At 44.3% G+C, this 24,613-nt stretch overlaps 2 protein-coding genes across 4 annotated transcripts in view; one reads left to right on the top strand and one right to left on the bottom strand.

The window, feature by feature from the left end:
* LOC124001498 (unconventional myosin-VI-like) overlaps positions 1-19,380 on the top strand; it is a 111,471-nt gene extending 92,091 nt beyond the window's left edge. For all 3 annotated transcript variants that reach the window (XM_046308317.1, XM_046308316.1, XM_046308318.1), the window contains 4 exons: positions 8,450-8,550; positions 11,042-11,173; positions 18,144-18,362; positions 18,634-19,380. In XM_046308317.1, coding sequence (XP_046164273.1) covers positions 8,450-8,550; positions 11,042-11,173; positions 18,144-18,362; positions 18,634-18,833 — 652 coding nt within the window. In that variant the 3' untranslated portion in view covers positions 18,834-19,380. The remainder of the gene's footprint in view (positions 1-8,449; positions 8,551-11,041; positions 11,174-18,143; positions 18,363-18,633) is intronic.
* Positions 19,381-22,246: 2,866 nt separating this feature from the next.
* LOC124002298 (interphotoreceptor matrix proteoglycan 1-like) overlaps positions 22,247-24,613 on the bottom strand; it is a 40,169-nt gene continuing 37,802 nt past the window's right edge. The window contains exons 17-18 of the mRNA XM_046309682.1: positions 23,700-23,783; positions 22,247-22,789 (exon numbers count right to left, since the gene is read on the bottom strand). The gene's annotated coding sequence lies outside the window, so the exon portion shown is untranslated. The remainder of the gene's footprint in view (positions 22,790-23,699; positions 23,784-24,613) is intronic.

Genomic DNA, 24,613 nt, shown 5'->3' with positions numbered 1-24,613 from the left:
AAGTGTTTCCTTTATTTTGGCAGTTACCTGTGTATTAATATGTATGATTCAGAGACAATGTTCAGTCATGTTTGTACACTGGTATTATTGTGTTTATAGGAAATGGCCCTGAAAATGTCAACTTCTGGCTTGGTGGTAATGGTGATAAATGGTTTGTTGCCAGATACACACACGATCACCAGAATCACCCAAATTAATCAAACAAATCATTTCCGAAAATCATTGTTTTGTTCGTTATAAAATAGTTAAAAAACCCTAGTGAGCAATAGGAAATGAAGACATTTTTGCCAAGGGTGTTATCTTGTTAAATATATTGAATCTTGAAATCAGATTGTGTGTGTCTATTTTAGGACAAAATCAGATTTTGTGTCCGCAGTGGTTTGACAACAGCTATAGCACTTTGAACTCAACTAACTTCCTTAAAGGCATGACATCCATCAGTTGCTCGTCTCATCTTCAGTAGGCATTCTTTTGTAAGCCCTTGTTACAGTAGCTCTTAATCCCTCCAACGTTGGCCAACACCCCTCAGAATCTCTATCTCACCATCAATCCCTGTTACACCAGGAGCCCTTTGAGGGGGTGACATGTCAATTATCCAGCATTCAGCCCCACGAGCTGCCACCACCAAACACTCCACTGTCTCTCCCTGTCATCTTTCTGTCGCTCTATTATCTGCCCAGGCTGGCCCTCCTCCCACGAGGTTATCTTATTGTCAGCTATTGGATTAGCACCAGAACACCCAAGGATCCCTCTACAGCAGCCCAAAGCCTTGGCCCATAGAAGCCCTTACAGACCCTTACAGACCTGGAGGGCCACCCGTATATAGGAGCCAAGTCCTGCCTGCCGGGTTATTGAATTAGAGGTCTCAGCAGAGAGCTGCAGGAGGGTAGGGAAAGGCTGCAGACGGTTTAAGTAAGCCCAGGAACATACTGACCCCAATTTGTCGACTGGTCAATTGTTTGGTCGATAGACTGTTGGTTGACTAATTCAAAGGGTTTTCTTTATTTTACCATTTTCTACATTGTCAATTAATAGTGAAGACATCAAAACTATGAAGTAACACATATGGAAAAGTGTTAAACAAATCAAAATATATTTTATATTTGAGATTCTTCAAATAGCCACCCTTTGCCTTGATGACAGCACATTCTTGGAATTCTCTCAACCAGCTTCATGAGGTAGTCACCTGGAATTCATTTCAATTAACATTTACATTACATTTACATTTAAGTCATTTAGCAGACGCTCTTATCCAGAGCGACTTACAAATTGGTGCATTCACCTTATGACATCCAGTGGAACAGTCACTTTACAATAGTGCATCTAAAACTTAAGGGGGGTGAGAGGGATTACTTATCCTATCCTAGGTATTCCTTAAAGAGGTGGGGTTTCAGGTGTCTCCGGAAGGTGGTGATTGACTCCGCTGTCCTGGCGTCGTGAGGGAGTTTGTTCCACCATTGGGGGCCAGGGCAGGGAACAGTTTTGACTGGGCTGAGCGGGAGCTGTACTTCCTCAGTGGTAGGGAGGCGAGCAGGCCAGAGGTGGATGAACGCAGTGCCCTTGTTTGGGTGTAGGGCCTGATCAGAGCCTGGAGGTACTGAGGTGCCGTTCCCCTCACAGCTCCGTAGGCAAGCACCATGGTCTTGTAGCGGATGCGAGCTTCAACTGGAAGCCAGTGGAGAGAACGGAGGAGCGGGGTGACGTGAGAGAACTTGGGAAGGTTGAACACCAGACGGGCTGCGGCGTTCTGGATGAGTTGAAGGGGTTTAATGGCACAGGCAGGGAGCCCAGCCAACAGCGAGTTGCAGTAATCCAGACGGGAGATGACAAGTGCCTGGATTAGGACCTGCGCCGCTTCCTGTGTGAGGCAGGGTCGTACGCTGCGGATGTTGTAGAGCATGAACCTACAGGAACGGGCCACCGCCTTGATGTTGGTTGAGAATGACAGGGTGTTGTCCAGGATCACGCCAAGGTTCTTGGCGCTCTGGGAGGAGGACACAATGGAGTTGTCAACCGTGATGGCGAGATCATGGAACGGGCAGTCCTTCCCGGGAGGAAGAGCAGCTCCGTCTTGCCGAGGTTCAGCTTGAGGTGGTGATCAGTCATCCACACTGATATGTCTGCCAGACATGCAGAGATGCGATTCGCCACCTGGTCATCAGAAGGGGGAAAGGAGAAGATTAATTGTGTGTCGTCTGCATAGCAATGATAAGAGAGACCATGTGAGGTTATGACAGAGCCAAGTGACTTGGTGTATAGCGAGAATAGGATAGGGCCAAGAACAGAGCCCTGGGGACACCAGTGGTGAGAGCGCGTGGTGAGGAGACAGATTCTCGCCACGCCACCTGGTAGGAGCGACCTGTCAGGTAGGACGCAATCCAAGCGTGGGCCGCGCCGGAGATGCCCAACTCGGAGAGGGTGGAGAGGAGGATCTGATGGTTCACAGTATCGAAGGCAGCCGATAGATCTAGAAGGATGAGAGCAGAGGAGAGAGAGTTAGCTTTAGCAGTGCGGAGCGCCTCCGTGATACAGAGGAGAGCAGTCTCAGTTGAATGACTAGTCTTGAAGCCTGACTGATTTGGATCAAGAAGGTCATTCAGAGAGAGATAGCGGGAGAGCTGGCCAAGGACGGCACGTTCAAGAGTTTTGGAGAGAAAAGAAAGAAGGGATACTGGTCTGTAATTGTTGACATCGGAGGGATCGAGTGTAGGTTTTTTCAGAAGGGGTGCAACTCTCGCTCTCTTGAAGACGGAAGGGACGTAGCCAGCGGTCAGGGATGAGTTGATGAGCGAGGTGAGGTAAGGGAGAAGGTCTCCGGAAATGGGGATAGAGAGGAGGGGATAGGGTCAAGCGGGCAGGTTGTTGGGCGGCCGGCCGTCACAAGACGCGAGATTTCATCTGGAGAGAGAGGGGAGAAAGAGGTCAGAGCACAGGGTAGGGCAGTGTGAGCAGAACCAGCGGTGTCGTTTGACTTAGCAAACGAGGATCGGATGTCGTCGACCTTCTTTTCAAAATGGTTGACGAAGTCATCTGCAGAGAGGGAGGAGGGGGAGGATTCAGGAGGGAGGAGAAGGTGGCAAAGAGCTTCCTAGGGTTAGAGGCAGATGCTTGGAATTTAGCGTGGTAGAAAGTGGCTTTAGCAGCAGAGACAGAGGAGGAAAATGTAGAGAGGAGGGAGTGAAAGGATGCCAGGTCCGCAGGGAGGCGAGTTTTCCTCCATTTCCGCTCGGCTGCCCGGAGCCCTGTTCTGTGAGCTCGCAATGAGTCATCGAGCCACGGAGCGGGAGGGGAGGACCGAGCCGGCCTGGACGATAGGGGACATAGAGAGTCAAGGGATGCAGAGAGGGAGGAGAGGAGGGTTGAGGAGGCAGAATCAGGAGATAGGTGGGAGAAGGTTTGAGCGGAGGGAAGAGATGATAGGATGGAAGAGGAGAGAGTAGCGGGGGAGAGAGAGCGAAGGTTGGGACGGCGCGATACCATCCGAGTAGGGGCAGTGTGGGAGGTGTTGGATGAGAGCGAGAGGGAAAAGGATACAAGGTAGTGGTCGGAGACTTGGAGGGGAGTTGCAATGAGGTTAGTGGAAGAACACCATCTAGTAAAGATGAGGTCGAGCGTATTGCCTGCCTTGTGAGTAGGGGGAAGGTGAGAGGGTGAGGTCAAAAGAGGAGAGGAGTGGAAAGAAGGAGGCAGAGAGGAAAGAGTCAAAGGTAGACGTGGGGAGGTTAAAGTCGCCCAGAACTGTGAGAGGTGAGCCGTCCTCGGGAAAGGAGCTTATCAAGGCATCAAGCTCATTGATGAACTCTCCGAGGGAACCTGGAGGGCGATAAATGATAAGGATGTTAAGCTTGAAAGGGCTAGTAACTGTGACAGCATGGAATTCAAAGGAGGCGATAGACAGATGGGTAAGGGGAGAAAGAGAGAATGACCACTTGGGAGAGATGAGGATCCCGGTGCCACCACCCCGCTGACCAGACGCTCTCGGGGTGTGCGAGAACACGTGGGCGGACGAAGAGAGAGCAGTAGGAGTAGCAGTGTTGTCTGTGGTGATCCATGTTTCCGTCAGTGCCAAGAAGTCGAGGGACTGGAGGGAGGCATAGGCTGAGATGAACTCTGCCTTGTTGACCGCAGATTGGCAGTTCCAGAGGCTACCGGAGACCTGGAACTCCACGTGGGTCGTGCGTGCTGGGACCACCAGAGTAGGGTGGCCGCGGCCACGCGGTGTAGAGCGTTTGTATGGTCTGTGCAGAGAGGAGAGAACAGGGATAAACAGACACATAGTTGACAGGCTACAGAAGAGGCTACGCTAATGCAAAGGAGATTGGAATGACAAGTGGACTACACGTCTCGAATGTTCAGAAAGTTAAGCTACGTAGCAAGAATCTTATTGACTAAAATGATTAAAATGATACAGAACTGCTGAAGTAGGCCAGCTGGCAGTGGGTGCGTTGTTGACACTACACTAGTCAAGTCGTTCCGTTGAGTGTAATAGTTTCTGCAGTGCTGCTATTCGGGGGCTAGCTGGCTAGCTAGCAGTGTTGTTTACGTTACGTTGCGTTAAAAGAACGACAATAGCTGGCTAGCGAACCTAGAAAATCGCTCTAGACTACACAATTATCTTTGATACAAAGACGGCTATGTAGCTAGCTATGTAGCTAGCTACGATCAAACAAATCAAACCGTTGTACTGTAATGAAATGAAGTGAAAATGTGATACTACCTGTGAATGCGACCGGGTTGTTGAGTCTATTCAGAAGACGTTGGCTAGCTGTTGGCTAGCTAGCAGAGTCTCCTACGTTAAGGACGACAAATAGCTGGCTAGCTAACCTCGGTAAATTAAGATAATCACTCTAAGACTACACACTCTAAACCTAAACAACACAATTATCTTGGATACGATGATACGAAGACAGCAAAGACAGCTATGTAGCTAGCTAACACTACACTAATCAAGTCGTTCAGTTGAGTGTAATAGTTTCTCCAGTGCAGCTAATCAGTGGACGTTAGCTAGCTGGCTAGTGAAGACTACGTTAGGACGGCGAAATACGATAATTACGCAATTATCTTTGATACAAAGACGGCTATGTAGCTAGCTGAGAAGAAATTGCTAAGATTAGACAAATCAAACCGTTGTGCTATAATGAAATATAATGAAAAAGTTATACTACCCGCGGGAGCGAAGTGCAGATGCGACCACTCGCTCCAACCGGAACCGGTGTACCTCCTTAAAAATGTTTTTTTTGGAATGTCTTTCCTTAATGCGTTTGAGCCAATCAGTTGTGTTGTAACACAAAGATCATAGCCCTATTTGGCAAAAGACCAAGTCCATATTATGACAAGAGCAGCTCAAATAGGCAAAGAGAAATGACGGTCCATCATTACTTTAAGACATGAAGGTCAGTCAATCCAGAAAATGTAAAGAACTTTGATAGTTTATTCAAGTACAGACTGTGTGAATCAGGCCTTCATGGACGAATTTCTGCAAAGATACCTCCTCTAAAGGACACCAATAAGAAGGAGAGACTTGCTTGGGCCAAGAAACACAAGCAATGGACATTAGACTGGTGGAAATTTGTCCTTTGGTCTGGAGTCCAAATTGGAGATTTTTGGTTCCAACCGCCGTGTCTTAGTGAGACGCGGTGTGGGTGAACGGATGATCTCCACATGTGTATTTCCCACGTAAAGCATGGAGGAGGAGGTGTTATGGTGTGGGGTGCTTTGATGGTGACACCGTCAGTGATTTATTTAGAATTCAAGGCACACTTATCCAGCATGGCTACCACAGCATTCTGCAGTGATATGCCATCCCATCTGGTTCGGGATTACTGGGACTAATATTGGTTTTTCAACAGGATAATGACCCAACACACCTCCAGGCTGTGTAAGGGCTATTTTACCAAGAAATTAGAGTGATGGAGTGCTGTATCAGATGACCTGGCCTCCACAATCCCCCGACCTCAACCAAATTGAGGTGGTTTGGGATGGGCCGGACGGCGGAGTGAAGGAAATGCTGCCAACAGGTGCTTAGCATATGTGGGAACTCCTTCTAGACTTTTGGAAAAACATTCCTGGTGAAGCTGGTTGAAAGAATGGCAAGAGTGTGCAAAGCTGTCAAGACAAAGAGTGCCTATTTGAAGAATCTCAAATATAAAATATATTTTAATTTAACACCTGTTTGGTTACTTTTTGATCCCAATTGTGTTTATTCATAGTTTTGATGTCTTCACTATTACTCCACAATGTAGACAATAGTACAATAGTACAAAATGTAGAAAAACCCTTGAATGAGTAGGTGTCTACAAACTTTTGACTGGTACTATGTATAAAACAAATATATCATTTTTTGGGGGCACACGAGACACCTGTCTTATTCGCGCCCATCTCTGTGAACTAATCCGTTGTGGAGGCAGAGACTAATCCGTTGTGGAGGCAGAGACTAATCCGTTGTGGAGGCAGAGACTAATCCGTTGTGGAGGCAGAGACTAATCCGTTGTGGAGGCAGAGACTAATCCGTTGTGGAGGCAGAGACTAATCCGTTGTAGAGGCAGAGACTAATCCGTTGTGGAGGCCGAGACTAATCCGTTGTGGAGGCCGAGACTAATCCGTTGTGGAGGCCGAGACTAATCCGTTGTGGAGGCCGAGACTAATCCGTTGTGGAGGCCGAGACTAATCCGTTGTGGAGGCCCGACACTAATCCGTTGTGGAGGCCGACACTAATCCGTTGTGGAGGCCCGACACTAATCCGTTGTGGAGGCCCGACACTAATCCGTTGTGGAGGCCCGACACTAATCCGTTGTGGAGGCCCGACACTAATCCGTTGTGGAGGCCCGACACTAATCCGTTGTGGAGGCCCGAGACTAATCCGTTGTGGAGGCCCGACACTAATCCGTTGTGGAGGCCCGACACTAATCCGTTGTGGAGGCCCGACACTAATCCGTTGTGGAGGCCCGACACTAATCCGTTGTGGAGGCCCGACACTAATCCGTTGTGGAGGCCCGACACTAATCCGTTGTGGAGGAAATTTGTGCACATTCATTTTTTCATAACTTTATTGTGTGAATAGTTAGTGTCTATCAATCCTCCATTACGTATATCACTAGTAGTACATTTACCATTAATTCCTATAATTTCTGTTCTACAATGTTTGTTTGTTTACGGTTATTTCTGTTAAGGCATTAAATGTATTATTATTCCAGTCTTTTACTGTTCTCACTGTCGATGTGGACACATTGTTTGTAGAGTGCACAACCTATGCTACACTTTTGAGAAACATTTTGGTTTATTTAATTCCACTTACATATTTAGTCACTGTCTTTTGTTTTGAGCACTCCTCTCAATTTTGAGTAAGGACACGCACCTGACTACACATAGAATTAGGCCTACAGGGTACCTGGCCCGCTTGCAAATGTAGGCATATAAATCTTTCCAGCTCTCTGATCCAGTGGAAATGTCATAAAATAGGCCTACCTAATTACTTTTTATCCCTTGTGCAAATAGCCTACAGCTGTCTTTGTCCCGAGCTCACTGGCCCAGAATATTTTATAATGTTGCAAGTTTACTAGCTCCGGCTTCTGGAGGGACCCAAGTTAATGGATACAATGTTTCAAGTTTGTTGCAATGTAGCCAATGTGATTTATAGAATATTTATTTCTATCAGGATATTTTTTCCCTGCAGGCTACAATGTTTTTATTTGTTGACTTTATAGGATATTTTTACGTAGTTGGAAATGGCAATAGAAGTTACTTTTTAGGTTTGTATAATTTTCATTTAGATTTTGATAGAATTTTGATAAATCACATGACAATGATTTTGAGATACGAAGACGTTATTATAAATTAAACTGTTCCACAAAAATGTGCATATGAAAGCCCTAACTGGCATGCGGATCAGTAGAAATGGGAAGATAAATTGGAATTCCACATGAAAGGTTGCCGATTCCTCGTGTAGCGTATAACCAGCAACTTCAGGAGAGAAACAGTAGAACCTGCAAAAGCCAGTAGGAGCGGGAGGATGGTCAGGTTATCTTGATTTCTGGCTCCCTCTTGAGTTATTTGTCTTATTTCGTCAAACAATGAGCTCAGTGCATTTATAGTTGATTTTAGTAAAACACATATGGAAAGATACACATTTTAACATTTTGACCAGACTTTCTCTTTTTAGTAGGGGACAGCCCTAGTGGGTGGGGACTAGGGAGTAGGTTATAGGGTGAAATGGGCATATACATGCAGTCCGGCTACCCTCAGACAGATTTCCCCCTTTTTCCCCCCCAACTTAGCACTTGATAACTTCTCTGATTGTTACCAGTAGTTTAGTGTCTGAACATGACCACAGCACTATGGTGCGCCAATCCGAGCTGGGATTCCGAGACGTCACACTCCTTGGACCTGTCAGATGTTCAATTGCAATTAAATTGACTTCCTCTCTTCTCTCCCTTGCTTGCCGAGACTGCAGGGGTTCACAGATGCAGGCACTCAAAGCCGGTGGCGTGAAGAAGTACGACCTGAGCAAGTGGAAATACGCCGAGCTGCGGGACGTCATCAACACCTCGTGCGGTAAGACTTTCCCCCCAACCCCTCTCACCACTACCAGCCCTGAAGGGCTACTAACAGCATGGGGCCCCATCCATTCACTATGCTACTCTGAAAAAGCCCTGGGAGAAACAGGCAAGGTGTTGAGCTCTCGGAGATTCTTGATCCTGCTCTGTGCACCTCCATCAATCACGCCATCATTAATTCAGCCCCTTTGTTAATAATTGAACATCTGGCCGTGATTTCAGTAATGTAACCTCTTCAAAAGTGTGGTATGTTTCTTTTTCTTTTCGCCCCGCTCTTGAGTTTCTTGCCTTGGTGTGATTTCTCCTATAGTTTTCAGGGACAGCCAATTGCAGCGGGGCGAAACTGTCAACCAGGGCCGACGGGAGAGTGTACGCACAGCTGCTACGTTAATAAGGATGCAGTCCGGTGGCAGACGATGAAATGATTACCATTATGGTGGATTACAGTGTTTTGCTCTCTGTAGCAGCTTCAGTAGTAAAACATGGAGGAGAGTCCTACCGTCTGTCTGAATCCACATGTAAACAGATGAATAGGCCAGCTGGTAGTTAGGGAGCGCTCCGGACCAACAGTTCTGCTAATAGCCCGATTAATTTAGTTCACAGCCCTGAAGTTCCCTATATGAGTGGATGGGAAACTGGCTAATTGTCTAGTGCATTAATTGTGATGGAAATGAAATCTGGAGGGTTGTAACGATTTTGTTACGTTCTCCACGGCCCTTTTGAATTATTTACACCCATCCTGTTGCAGCTTTCTCTCACCAATTTGAACGTTTGTCGTTTCCTGACCGGTGCAGATTAAAACTTGAGGATTACCTTGAATATTATTACATGTGTACCTAGTGATGGGCACCGATATGGAAAATCTGTGTCGATATCATTTGCATTTTCCCATATCGTTATATCTGTTTTATAAAAAAAAACATTGCAACGACTGTGTGTGAGTGTAGACTTACCTGTTCACTGTCCATTGGGCCAGTTGTGAATGTTCAAACTATATCGATATAACCAACATTTTATTGGTAAAGGAGGTATAGAAAATACTCCACATTTGATTCACAGAAATTATACTGAACAAAAATATAATCGCTACATGCAACAATTTCAAAGACTTATAGTTCATATAAGTAAATTAGTAAATTGAAATAAATACATTAGGCCCAATCTATTCATTTCACATGACTGGGAATGCAGATATGCTTATGTTGGTCACAGATACCGTAAAAAAAAAAAATAGGGCCGTGAATCAGAAAACTAGTCAGTATCTGGTGTGACCACCATTTGCCTCATGTAGTGAGACACATCTCCTTCACATAGAGTTTATCAGGCTGTTGATTGTCCTGTGAAATGTTGTCCCACTCCTCTTCATTGTATATGTGAAGTTCCTGGATCATGGCAGGAACTGGAACACGCTGTCATATGGGTCGATCCAGAGCATCCCAAACAGGCTTAATGCGTGACATGTCTGTTGAGGATGCAGGCCAACTGGGACCTTGCGACATGGGGCTGTGCATTATCATGCTGAAACATGAGGTGATGGCGGAAGATGAAGGGCATGGCGGCAGATGAAGAGCATCACAATGGGCATCAGGATCTTGTTACGGTATCTCTGTGCATTCAAATTGCCATCGATAAAATGCAACACCGTACACACTGTCTGCCATCTGCCCGGTACAGTTGAAACCGAGATTAATCTATGAAGTGCACACTTCTCCAGCATGTCAGTGAAGGTGAGCAATTGCCCACTGATGCCAAACTACAGTCAGGTCAAGACCCTGGTGAGGTGACGAGCATGCAGATGAGCTTCCGTGAGACAGTTTCTGACAGTTTTGTCAGAAAAACTGTGCCAACCAACAGTTTCATCAGCTGTCCGGGTAGCTGGTCTCAGACGATCCCACAGGTTTAGAAGCCGGATATGGCGGTCCTGGGCTGGAATGGTTATACATGGTTTGAGGTTGAGGCCTGTTGGAGGTATTGCCAAATTCTCTAAAATTACGTTTGAGGTGGCTTATGGTAGAGAAATTAGCATTTGATTCTTTGGAAACAGCTCTGGTGGATATTCCTGCGGTCAGCATGGCAATTACATTCTCCAACTTGAGACCTCTGTGGCATTGTATAGACACAGGTGCACCTGTGTAATAATGATCATATTGTTTAATCAGCTTCTTGGTATGCCAAACCTGTCAGGTGGATGGATTAGCTTGGTAAAGGAGAAATGCTCACTAACAGGGATGTAAAAAACATTTTTGAGAAATAATCTTTTGGGCATATGGAAAATGTATGGGATCTTTTATTTCGGCTCATGAAACATGGGACCAACACTTTACATGTTGCGTCTATATTTTTTTTCAGTGTATATTTTATTGGTAAAGGTGGGATAGAAAATAGTCCATATTTGTTTCACGGATATTACATTAATGGTGGAATAAAATGGAAGGGCCTACTCCTATAACCTTAAACATGTTTAATTTACTGTTGTCAACCCTGTGTAGATATTGAGCTGCTGGCGGCATGCAGGGAGGAGTTCCATCGCCGTCTCAAGGTCTACCACGCCTGGAAATCCAAGAACAAGAAACGTGACACAGCTGCTGAGCAGAGGGCCCCCAAATCTATCACTGACTACGGTGAGTGAGATTCCCTGTCCTGGGATGCTACTACTGTAGACTGCGCTCCTCAACCCAGGATTGTGTTCAGACATTAACACGTTCTGGCTTAACCCCACTATCACAATTTGTGTCCATTAAGGACTCCGCGTTTTCTACAGTAGCATCCTTTTTTATCAGTTTCTTTTATCTGTTTTTTATTTCTTTCTGCACGATATTCCTGAAACTTCAATACTTTTTCAATACTAGAACATGTAAAACAATACTTTTGTTAAATGTGTTTCACAGATCAAGTCTGTCTATCAGAGCAGCCAATGTCCCCCTTCTAGGTGAAAAGCACCGTGCCTGCTCCACTTAGCCTGCACTGGGAGTCTGGGCCGCATCATGTTAGCTCCTCACTCATGCTCCACTTAGCCTGCACTGAGAGTCTGCATCATGTTAGCTCCTCACTCATGCTCCACTTAGCCTGCACTGGGAGTCTGCATCATGTTAGCTCCTCCCTCATGCTCCACTTAGCCTGCACTGGGAGTCTGCATCATGTTAGCTCCTCCCTCATGCTGCACTGGGAGTCCATCATGTTAGCCTGCACTGGGAGTCTGCATCATGTTAGCTCCTCCCTCATGCTCCACTTAGCCTGCACTGGGAGTCTGCATCATGTTAGCTCCTCACTCATGCTCCACTTAGCCTGCACTGGGAGTCTGCATCATGTTAGCTCCTCACTCATGCTCCACTTAGCCTGCACTGGGAGTCTGCATCATGTTAGCTCCTCCCTCATGCTCCACTTAGCCTGCACTGGGAGTCTGCATCATGTTAGCTCCTCACTCATGCTCCACTTAGCCTGCACTGGGAGTCTGGGCCACATCATGTTAGCTCCTCACCCATGCTCCACTTAGCCTGCACTGGGAGTCTGCATCATGTTAGCTCCTCCCTCAGCCTGCACTGGAGTCTCCATCATGTTAGCCTGCAGCCTGCGCTGGAGTCTGCATCATGTTAGCTCCTCACTCATGCTCCACTTAGCCTGCACTGGGAGTCTGGGCCGCATCATGTTAGCTCCTCACCCATGCTCCACTTAGCCTGCACTGAGAGTCTGGGCCGCATCATGTTAGCTCCTCACCCATGCTCCACTTAGCCTGCACTGGGAGTCTGCATCATGTTAGCTCCTCCCTCATGCTCCACTTAGCCTGCACTGGGAGTCTGCATCATGTTAGCTCCTCACCCATGCTCCACTTAGCCTGCACTGGTTGTCTGGGCCGCATCATGTTAGCTCCTCACTCATGCTCCACTTAGCCTGCGCTGGTAGTCTGCAACATGTTAGCTCCTCATTCATGCTCCACTTAGCCTGCGCTGGTAGTCTGCATCATGTTAGCTCCTCACTCATGCTCCTCGTAGCCTGCACTGGGAGTCTGGGCCGCATCATGTTAGCTCCTCCTCATGCTCATGCTGAGAGTCTGCATCATGTTAGCCTGCGCTGGGAGTCTGCATCATGTTAGCTCCTCATTCATGCTCCACTTAGCCTGCACTGGAGTCTGCATCATGTTAGCTCCTCCTCATGCTCAGCCTGCTGGGAGTCTGCATCATGTTAGCTTAGCCTGCACTGGTAGTCTGCATCATGTTAGCTCCTCACTCATGCTCCACTTAGCCTGCACTGGGAGTCTGCATCATGTTAGCTCCTCACTCATGCTCCACTTAGCCTGCACTGGGAGTCTGCATCATGTTAGCTCCTCACTCATGCTCCACTTAGCCTGCACTGGGAGTCTGCATCATGTTAGCTCCTCACTCATGCTCCACTTAGCCTGCACTGGGAGTCTGGGCCGCATCATGTTAGCTTCTCACTCATGCTCCACTTAGCCTGCACTGAGAGTCTGCATCATGTTAGCTCCTCACTCATGCTCCACTTAGCCTGCACTGGGAGTCTGGGCCGCATCATGTTAGCTCCTCACTCATGCTCCACTTAGCCTGCACTGAGAGTCTGCATCATGTTAGCTCCTCATTCATGCTCCACTTAGCCTGCACTGAGAGTCTGCATCATGTTAGCTCCTCACTCATGCTCCACTTAGCCTGCACTGAGAGTCTGCATAATGTTAGCTCCTCACTCATGCTCCACTTAGCCTGCACTGAGAGTCTGCATAATGTTAGCTCCTCACTCATGCTCCACTTAGCCTGCACTGAGAGTCTGCATCATGTTTGTCTGCCTCACTCCTCATGCTCCACTTAGCCTGCACTGAGAGTCTGCATCATGTTAGCTCCTCACTCATGCTCCACTTAGCCTGCACTGAGAGTCTGCATAATGTTAGCTCCTCACTCATGCTCCACTTAGCCTGCACTGAGAGTCTGCATCATGTTAGCTCCTCACTCATGCTCCACTTAGCCTGCACTGAGAGTCTGCATCATGTTAGCTCCTCACTCATGCTCCACTTAGCCTGCACTGAGAGTCTGCATCATGTTAGCTCCTCACTCATGCTCCACTTAGCCTGCACTGAGAGTCTGCATAATGTTAGCTCCTCACTCATGCTCCACTTAGCCTGCACTGAGAGTCTGCATAATGTTAGCTCCTCACTCATGCTCCACTTAGCCTGCACTGAGAGTCTGCATCATGTTTGCTCCTCACTCATGCTCCACTTAGCCTGCACTGAGAGTCTGCATCATGTTAGCTCCTCACTCATGCTCCACTTAGCCTGCACTGAGAGTCTGCATAATGTTAGCTCCTCACTCATGCTCCACTTAGCCTGCACTGGGAGTCTGCATAATGTTAGCTCCTCACTCATGCTCCACTTAGCCTGCACTGAGAGTCTGCATCATGTTAGCTCCTCACTCATGCTCCACTTAGCCTGCACTGGGAGTCTGTATCGCTCATGCTCCACTTAGCCTTCACTGGTAGTCTGCATCATGTTAGCTCCTCCATAATGCTCCACTTAGCCTGCACTGAGAGTCTGCATCATGTTAGCTCCTCCATAATGCTCCACTTAGCCTGCGCTGGGAGTCTGCATCATGTTAGCTCCTCCCTCATGCTCCACTTAGCCTGCGCTAGGAGTCTGCATCATGTTAGCTCCTCCCTCATGCTCCACTTAGCCTGCGCTAGGAGTCTGCATCATGTTAGCTCCTCCCTCATGTTCCATGTAGCCTGCGCTAGGAGTCTGCATCATGTTAGCTCCTCCCTCATGCTCCACTTAGCCTGCGCTAGGAGTCTGCATCATGTTAGCTCCTCCCTCATGCTCCACTTAGCCTGCGCTGGGTGTCTGCATCATGTTAGCTCCTCCCTCATGCTGCACAGAAGTTAACACACTTGAGTAATGCAACACGGCATGTAGAACTGTTGAAACTATTGGCAAAACAATGTCCTTACCAGCTAGAACACGTTACAATGCAAGAAGATGCCGTTAGCTTCCAGCTTTGTAGGATAACTTCCCTTATTAGAACATCAGTACTTTGTTTGTGATAATATGCAAACCATAACGCAAAATATGCTGATTTCAAAGCTGATTGCCACCAAAACTTTATTTATTCACTTCATCAGTCTCTTTCTTCCAATGATTATCTATTGAACCAACAGTGTGTGTGAATAGGGCTCTGACGGGCCGGCCCTGTCAATGACGTTCTTACTGGTTAAAGAGACAGGGCACACTTTTCTAAAAGAAGATATTTCTATGCAAATGTTGATCAGTACAACACAAGTCCCAAATGGAAGAGAAACAGATTGTCATCTGAAGCCCAATGAAATCAGCCAAAACAAGCTCAGTAACTCAATGCATGCACAGACTACTAATGAATATGCATTCACCTGTATTGTGAATAGGCCTTGATTTACCCAAATTGTCAATAGAGAATTACCATTCAAATAAATGATTACTGTTATGTAGTTAGATTGGTAAAAAAACAAAGTAAAATTGAGTGTATGATTTATATTGCCATGTATGCATTAATTAATCAACAGTTTCTAAAACATTTTGATGTAACCTTTTTCAAATGAAATGATATTTACTCGAAAAGATGCCCAGCAATTGTAGGGGGAGAAGAGTTATCTGTCTGGATCAAGTGCCATTCTGTCACTTTGGTTAATATGCCTTCTTTTTTTTGCTGTGGTATCAGTTTGGTATCGAGTATCATGATGGTATCGAGTATTGTGATATTTAAACTGAATCGTATCAAAGTCAAAATTCTGGTATCATGACAACACTACTTGACTTTTAAAATGGGAAATAGTCATTTGCGTTCCTGTCGTATTAACATGGAATAGAAGCAAGAAAAAGAAGCAATGCACCAGTGAGCCCTAGACGGTAAAAACAGGGGTGTCTCCATGGCGTCATCTCTTCTCATGATGATGGAGGAGGATTAATGCACATTTTATAAATAACCCACATGTTATTTTCAGACATTCACTTAGTTTTCTAAAAAGCCCTGCTCTAAAACCTACTGTAGCTCCCGTCCAATAAGACTCAGCTGCCACGACGCCTCATCGGGTTTAGTGGTGCACTACCATGACCACTCGCTCCAACCAGCCAAGCATGAAGTATTCACCTCAGACCCGGAAACCAGCCAGGCATGATGTGTTCACCTCGGACCCGGAAACCAGCCAAGCATATTGTGTTCACCTCGGACCCGGAAACCAGCCAAGCATGAAGTATTCACCTCAGACCCGGAAACCAGCCAGGCATGATGTGTTCACCTCGGACCCGGAAACCAGCCAAGCATGTTGTGTTCACCTCGGACCCGGAAACCAGCCAAGCATGTTGTGTTCACCTCAGACCCGGAAACCAGCCAGGCATGAAGTATTCACCTCGGACCTGGAAACCAGCCAAGCATGTTGTTTCACCTAGGACCCGGAAAACAGCCAAGCATGTTGTGTTCACCTCGGACCGGAAAACAGCCAGGCATGATGCATTCAACACCCTCCAAACTCATCATTAAGCTTGAGACCCTGGGTATCGAACCCAGGTCTCGACCCCGCCCTGTGCAACTGGGTCCTGGACTTCCTGATGGGCTGCCCCCAGGTGGTGAAGGTAGGAAACAACATCTCCACTCCACTGATCCTCAACACTGGGGCCCCACAAGGGTGCATTCTCAGCCCCCTCCTGTACTCCCTGTTCACCCACGACTGCAAGGCCATGCACGCCTCCAACTGAATCATCAAGTTTGCATACGACACTACAGTGGTAGGCTTGATTACCAACAACGATGAGACGGCCTACAGGGAGGATGTGAGGGCCCTCGGAGTGTGGTGTCAGGAAAATAACCTCACACTCAATGTCAGCAAAACAAAAGAGATGACCGTGGACTTCAGGAAATAGCAGAGGGAGCAGCCCCTTATCTATCTACATTGACAGGACAGTAGTGGAAAGGGTGGAGAGGTTTAAGTTCCTCGGCGTACCCATCACGGACAAACTGAAATGGTCCACCCACACAGACAGCGTAGTGAAGAAGGCGCAGCAGCACCTCTTCAACCTCAGGAGGCAGAAAAATGTGGCTTGTCACCAAAAATCCTCACTAACTTTTACAGGTACACAATTGAGAGCATCCTGTCGGGCTGTATCACCGCCTGGTACAGCAACTGCACCGCCCACAACCGCAGGGCTCTCCAGTGGGGGGTGCGGTCTGCACAACGCATCACCGGGGCAAACTACATGCCCTCCAAGACACCGACAGCACCCGATGTCACAGGAACGCAAAAAAGATAATCAACGACAATAACCACCCGAGCCACTGCTTGTTCACCCCACTTCCATCCAGATGGCGAGGTCAGTATAGGTGCATCAGAGCTGGGACAGAGAGATAGAAGATGTTTTTCAATCTCAAGGCCATCAGATTGTTGAATAGCCACCACTAGCACAGAGAGGCAGCTGCCTACCTACAGACTTGGTATCATTGGCCACTTTAAAAAATGGACCACTAGTCACTTTTAATAATGTCACTAAGAATGTTTCCATATCCTGCATTACTCATCTCATATGTATATAATGTATCCTTCACTATCTATTATTTACTGTCTATTACATCTTAACTGCTCTGTCACTGCTCATCCATATATTTTATACTCTATATATTCTCCTCCCATTCCTTTACTAGATTGTGTGTATTAGGTTTTGTTGTGGAATTTGTTAGATATTAGGTTTTGTTGTGGAATTTTTAGATATTACCTGTTAGATACAGCTGCACTGTCAGATCTAGAAGCGTAAGCATTTCGCTGCAATCGCAATAACATCTGCTAACCATGAGTATGTGACCAATAAAATGTGATTTGATTTGAAAACAGCCAAGCATGATGCATTCATCTCGGGCTCGGAAACCAGCTAAGCATGATGCATTCACCTCGTACCCCAAAAAACACTTTTAAAGTCAATATATTCTTCACGCACATGAAAGCTACAGTCTCCTTTGTTTGCCCTTCATTTCTTTTTCATCCCAGGAACAGACAGATTTGGTTGCTTTCCCTGTATTTGCATATGTCTCTATTGATGTGAAAGCTTTCTCGAAGGTCCCATTTACTTTGCCTTTGGTTTGGTTTCAGGAAGCAAGTTCTTGAAAGTCTGCCTTGTAAGCAGCTTACCTGGCTTCCCCCCATGGCATGTGTTTGTGTATTTTATCTCATCTTTGATGTCTCATATTTTCAGAGTTTCATGTTTTTGCTTACTTCCACCATCCAAAGATTCACCCCTTCAACTCAGTCATGGTCTTAACTTCAGAGAGGAAATTGCTTCAAACATTAATGGACTCTTCTCTGTATAAAATTTTACATTTTAGTCATTCAGCAGACGCTCTTCTCCAGAGTGACTGACAGTAGTGAGTGCATGCATTTTCATACTCTTTTTCCATACTCGTCCCCCATGGGAATCAAACCCACAACCCTGGCGTTGCAAGTGCCATGCTCTACCAACTGAGTCACACGGGACCAACACAGGATTGTTCCTCTTACGAAACAAAAACACCCGTAATTCCAAATGTAATCACATAATATCATATCTGGCAGTATAATGTCGTCAAACCCGCCACATTACAGCCCAACAGAATCCGGCCCCGGCCGTGGCCACCCAGCAGCAGGAGATGGCCATGAACCGCCAGCAGCGATACTTCCGCATTCCCTTCATCCGGCCCGCTGACCAGTACAAGGACCCCCAGAACAAGAAGAAGGGCTGGTGGTATTCCCACTTTGACGGGCCCTGGATCGCCAGGCAGTTGGAACTGCACCCAGACAAGCAGCCCATCCTGCTGGTGGCAGGTGGGTCCCTCCAGCTGGATCAGCTTTGATATCTTCTGGATATATACATTGATGTGTTTGAAACTCTAAGCGCAGTATGTATTAGTGCATGTTTTAGTTATTACATTTAGTTGGTGAGTAATTATGAGTGTGTCAAGTAGATGGTTTTGTGCGTGTGTCCTGAAAATATCCCTATTCAATCATATATATTCTCTGTGTATGCATTCTCCCTACCCTATTAAATCCTGTTTTGACTGCCAGTGTCTCTCTATCTCCCTCCCTCCATCCTCAGGGAAAGACGACATGGAGATGTGTGAGCTAAGCCTGGAAGAGACCGGGCTGACCCGGAAGAGAGGGGCTGAGATCCTGCCTCGGCAGTTTGAGGAGATCTGGGAACGCTGCGACGGGATCACATACCTGCGAAACGCCATCGAAAGCAAGCAGGCCAGGCCCACGTATGCCACAGCCATGCTACAGAACCTCCTCCAGTGAACCAGAGGGACCACCCATGTCCATAGGCTCAGTAGGAAGGCAATAAGTAAAGGGAAAAGAGCAGAAGCACCCTCTATCATAGCAGCCTTTCAGGCTAATGCAGGGTCTCCCAAACCAAGGGGTACATGTTTTGGTTTTTGCCCATGCACTACACAGCTGATTCGAATAATTAACTATGTAATGTTGGGGCTAAAACCAAAATGTGCACAGATAGCCCAGCGTTTCCCAAACTCTGTCAACGCTTAGTTATCTCACCGAGGGCATTTCAAAGTTTTACTTAGTTCTTTGTTGTGTTTTTTAAAAGTAGATTTTTGTCATTTTTGTGGGTTTTGTTTATTTTGCTGTGTGAAAATAAAGACCAATATACATCCCGTCTTCATGCAATGGCTACATTTAAATTAAATCTTTACTTCGAGGCCTTAAAACTATTTGATATTATTGAGACATGTTTCAAAGCTGCACTTCCTTGTTTCATTGCTAAATGAAAACGAAGCACTGTTGGAACTGTTATATTTGATTGAATAAATGTTACAAGTATTTGGCTTTATGGGCTCTGGGAATAACTTATTGTGTCGACATGTTATGTTGTATAATTAGGAATTTGGGTTTAACTTTTCAGCATAAAGCAGGTCATAAGTAGTGTTATCGTCCAAATAGAACAGATTATTTGTTGCTGCAGTGATGCTGGGACATGTTACATTTAGTTACTACACTTTCTTTGTATTTTTTATACTGTATCTACAATAACATCTTAATTTTAGCTAATACTGAATTATGCATGTCATTGTTAACCCACAACTCTCATAGATTAAGTGGAGCACAAAACACTTTGGGGTGCTGTGAAAATATACACTTTACGAATATCTTTTTTTTGTTTTGTCACAGTTGGAGAAACAGGAAAAAGTATCTGCACACATCCAGTCAGATGCAAATGTAATTTACTTATAGCTGAGCTTTCCCGGCAGCCAACCTTCATCAGAACATATCTCACAAACAATAGTGAGACAGAGAAGGTCTACCTAGTCTACCTATTATCTATGAATATGTCATGGTGAAAGAAACCTCAAGCACTATATTTGTAGGCCATGGTGACACAATATATTCTCATCTAAGAGGCCCAGTGTAGTCAAAAACATGATTTGCCTGTGTTTTATACATATTTCGAAGATACAATATGAGGTTGGAATAATACTGTGAAAATTCTGATAATGTGTAAGAGATGTTTGAAATGACCGTCTGAAATTTTAGCCTGTTTTGATGGGATGTACATGTGGCCTTCAATGGTGAATTAGTTAATAGACCAGTAAGAAAGAGAGTTCCAAACCTCTCTGCCAATAACAGCAAATTGTCGGTTTCCCCTCCCTACTTAGACCACTCACAGATAGTCCTAGCTAAATTATTTTTTTGTTCATTTTTGACCATTTTAATTGAAAACAATTACAGTAAGGTACTAATTGTTACCCAGAAATGATTTTAATAGTGAGACAAAAACCGCTGCAGTGGACCTTTTAAAAGAAGTTTATACATTTTTTCAATCATAGGATTTGTAGGCATTTGTAAATGTATTTTCATAGAGGGAACTCCCAAGCGCTTTCTGTTCACCACTAATATAAAATGCAATTGTCAAACTATTTTAATAGATGGGTTGGTTTAGCAACAAAACTGATGCATGCACAACCAATGGGGCGAAACAGACGGTGTTGGCTTAAATTGTTGACAACATGTAAGCTATATTTCATCTCCAATGTTTATTGAAAACATAAATGTGCACAATGACCACTTGTCTCTCAAATACATTGTGAGTTGTTGTTTAGCTAGCTAGCGAATTCTAGCCATATTATTATTGACATGAAATCAGTCAAAACACCTCAAAAAAAGACATGGTACCAAGAACGAGATGAAACGAGCCACTTACAATTTCACACAAGGCAGTTGGTCATTCTTGCTAGCAATCTGGCCGTCCAGAATCACAAACACAGCTGACGAATGTCCCGTGGAAACGCGCGTACATCTTTTTCGTGATGATGTCAGATTGCTGCTAACCCATCTATAACCATGTTGAAAGTTTGTAACGTTTGTACGTGTGATTGTGATACTTTGTCCTTCAGGTTTGATATCTAGATTACTTGACTCCATTTGCTGATATTTGACTTTCTTATGAGTCCGTCATCTCATTGTGGACCAGCAGTTATCATTAATTAACTATTTAATAATGAGAGTGATATCCTTGTTTATTTTCTGTATAGTGAAATAATGTTGACATTACACGTTCCTCAGTGTAATCTTTGTAGCTATTTTTCCATTTCAAATTTAACTTCTATTGTATGCTGATTGTTGCACTGCAATATAGGAAATAAATGTAGTCTACCTTTTATCATTGTGTATACTGTAATTAATAGCAAGACTACTTCTATTTGTACTTCCTAAACGGCTGATGACTGTTTGTTTGATCCAAGTGAAGAGCAGTAAAGAGCCAAAGACTTTGAATGGATATTCTAATAATCATCATAAAATAACAATACTTTGACAATGTTGATGGAAAATTTTGATTGTGAACAATTTAATGAAATAACAAATTGACCCCCACAAATTAAGATATTGTAGGAAAATACTTTATTTTTCAATATTAAATGTAAAAGGGTGGGGGGGGCACCAAGTGTGTTTTTGATCTTGTACTCAAAACACACGTGATTGGTGGAAATATGTCGTACAGCAGTATACTGTAGTACTGACTTTCTCCCCACCGATGTATTGCTACATTTTGCATCTACACAACACTATGCTAAAATAACACACAGGAATACTGCTTTAAACAACATGAATGAAGTAAAAAGCGTTAACATTTACATTCATTTTCTTTTTTGGGACACTGAACAAAGGTTAGAATAACATTTAAAGCAACATCTCATCTAAGGTCATAATACCACCATGTGTATCAATTTGTAAATAAATACCTCATTGTGAGGAAAGAAAAACACCCTTTGTCAAGGATATACAGTATCTGAAAAACATTCCTAGCCTTCAATATACACTGAATATACAAAACATTACGAACATCTGCTCTCTCCATGACCTAGACTGACCAGGTGAATCCAGGTGAACACTATGATTCCAAATTGATGGTAATTGTTAAATCCACTTCAATCAGTGTAGATGAAGGGGAGGAGACAGGTTAAATAAGGATTTTCAAGCCTTGAGCCAAATTGTGAATGTGTGTGTGCCATTCAGAGGGTGAATGGGCAAGACAAAATATTTAAGTGCCTTTGAACAGGGTATGGTAGTAGGTTCCAGGCGAGCCAGTTTGTGTCAAGAACTTCAACGCTGCTGGGGTTTTCATGCTCATTAGTTTCCTGTGTGTATCAAGAATGGTCCACAACCCAAAGGACATTCAGCCAACTTGAGACAACTGCGGGAAGCATTGGAGTCAACATGGGCCAGCATCCCTATGGATTGCCTTCGACACCTTGAAGAGTCCATGCCCTGACGAATTGAGGCTGTTCTGATGGCAAAAAGGGGTGGGTGCAACTCAATGTTAGGAAAATACTCTTGTGTATAAATAGATGGGTATACCTTAACACAACCTTCTAGTCCAGCATGTAATATCCACACACCATCTGCAATATGCATCCAATCCTAGGTACACTTCTCCATGTATGCAGTAATTCCAGTAACATCCAATCCTAGGTACACTTCTCCATGTATGCAGTAATTCCAGTAACATCCAATTCCAGGTACACTTCTCCATGTATGCAGTAATTCCAGTAATTGATGAGTCCACTGCCATGACGTGAATTTCCAAGAGACAAGATATATTTCGAGTATACCGCTGAAGTTCAAAGCAACTAAGAATCTTGGTGCCAAGAAATTAGCCATCAAAGAACAGTTACCTCAAAGCATTCGTTTTCTGATGCCCTTAACAGGCAACAGGTTCGGTACTCATTCGGTGGTCGCCACGTCTGAAAAGTGGACATGTGGAAAAAAGGGTTTATCAAATGTTATTTCATGTCAGAATTTGCACGTAACATATGTAATCATATTGACACATGAACTATACCCTAAACAGTAGTAAATTATATAAATATAACGCAATTAAAATAGTTAAACAGTACATACTTACCGGTATGTCATTATTAACAACCACTTTAAGAAAGATTCATAAGTGCTAAATGTTGTGAAATTATCCCTTAATGACTTTCAAGCTGCTGATTATAGCGTCCAGATTAATTACATATTATTTAACTATATTACAAACAATACATGTTATGAATGTTTATAGGTTATCTTGCACACAATCATTTGAATAATTTCATTTTAGCATGCGGTGATATTGCAATTATCATTTGTATTCCTATTAATAAGTAATTATGCTCATGTTAGATGGACAATGTCACTGCCAGATTTACTACTTTGACATTTTCTAAATCATAATCATGCTCAACAGCATTAGAAACTATGGTTTGGTTAAGTAGTAAATCAGAATCAACCTTATCAACTAATGTCTTACCTTCTAATGGTTTGAAATGCTTTTCCTAGAAAGTATTTAATACAATATATAAACATATTGGACAACTGAGGTCTACGCAGGGTTGGGGAGTAACTGATTACATGCAATGTGATTACAAAAAAAACAGTCGCTGAAATCAGTTGTGTTACCAGAAAAAAATATATTGTAATCAGATTAGATCATTTTGAAAAATGATATGATTGCTTCTTGGATTACTTTTACGTTAATGGTTACAATTTTGGACAAGGTAGTAAGTAACTGCAATGGATTACATTTAGAATTTAACCTACCCAACCCTGTGTCTACCCTTAGACAATATGATACATTCAAACTGAGCCCAAGATCAGAATTTTAACCCCTACCTCGTTGTGTGGTATACAGTGATGGAAATCTACCATTTCAGAGACTAGCTTGTCAGGTCTGGTTGTGTAGAGCTGTCTGGGGATCTGGGGAAAAGTATCAGATAAACACAGCTTTACACTGTTCTTGGGTCACAAGGAACACACTAGAAGCGTATTAAAGGGGTATGCAGGCATGCGTTTGGCACTAAATATAATTTCAAGGGAAGAAATCATTGAGGGTGAAGGTTGGGTAATATTAGTGCTCCAGGGAAGATCGTGAGTTTGACTGGACATCTACAAGGTTCTATTACTCATTCACCAGCATGGTTTGACATGGAGTATCCTGTTAACAGTCATCTACTGTAATAGTCTTCAAATGTCTGACCTCAAATTAACCAAGGATCTTTTGAGGTATGTTGATCACGACTCACCACAATGAATCTCTACAGAAAATCACTTTAATACAATATATATATATATATATATAATCTGGTCAATTATGTGCAGGGGAATTTAAATACATACACATAGATTTTAGGAATTGATAGACAGTCAGATATTTAATCTCTACATTATCATTGAGGGTTCATCCAATTTCATGGATACTGAATAATGAGGATACTATAGAATGGGTTTAGGGTATGAAAGTATACCTCACTGTACTATGGAGTAGAAACGCGTTCCTTTCAGAATTTGTTGAAGGAACTAACCAAAGAAAAAAATGAGCGCAGAAGAGCTGATCATTCGAAATAAAAGCAGGGAGAGCTTCTTTGGCGATTCAAAAATAAAGATCTAATGAAGAAAATTCCTGCGATTTACCTGTGGTGCATTTTCAAAAAAGAACAGAACAGATAATATTAGAAATACTCAGAACGCACCATGTTTCAGCCGACTGGTCTTCCTCAGGCAATGCATTGTCCTCTCTGAGTGTTTTA

Source organism: Oncorhynchus gorbuscha, linkage group LG17 (assembly GCF_021184085.1).
Source record: "Oncorhynchus gorbuscha isolate QuinsamMale2020 ecotype Even-year linkage group LG17, OgorEven_v1.0, whole genome shotgun sequence".
Lineage (NCBI taxonomy): Eukaryota > Metazoa > Chordata > Actinopteri > Salmoniformes > Salmonidae > Oncorhynchus > Oncorhynchus gorbuscha.
The sequence above is the reverse complement of the archived record's forward strand: the minus strand, read 5'-3'. Positions and strand labels throughout refer to the sequence as shown.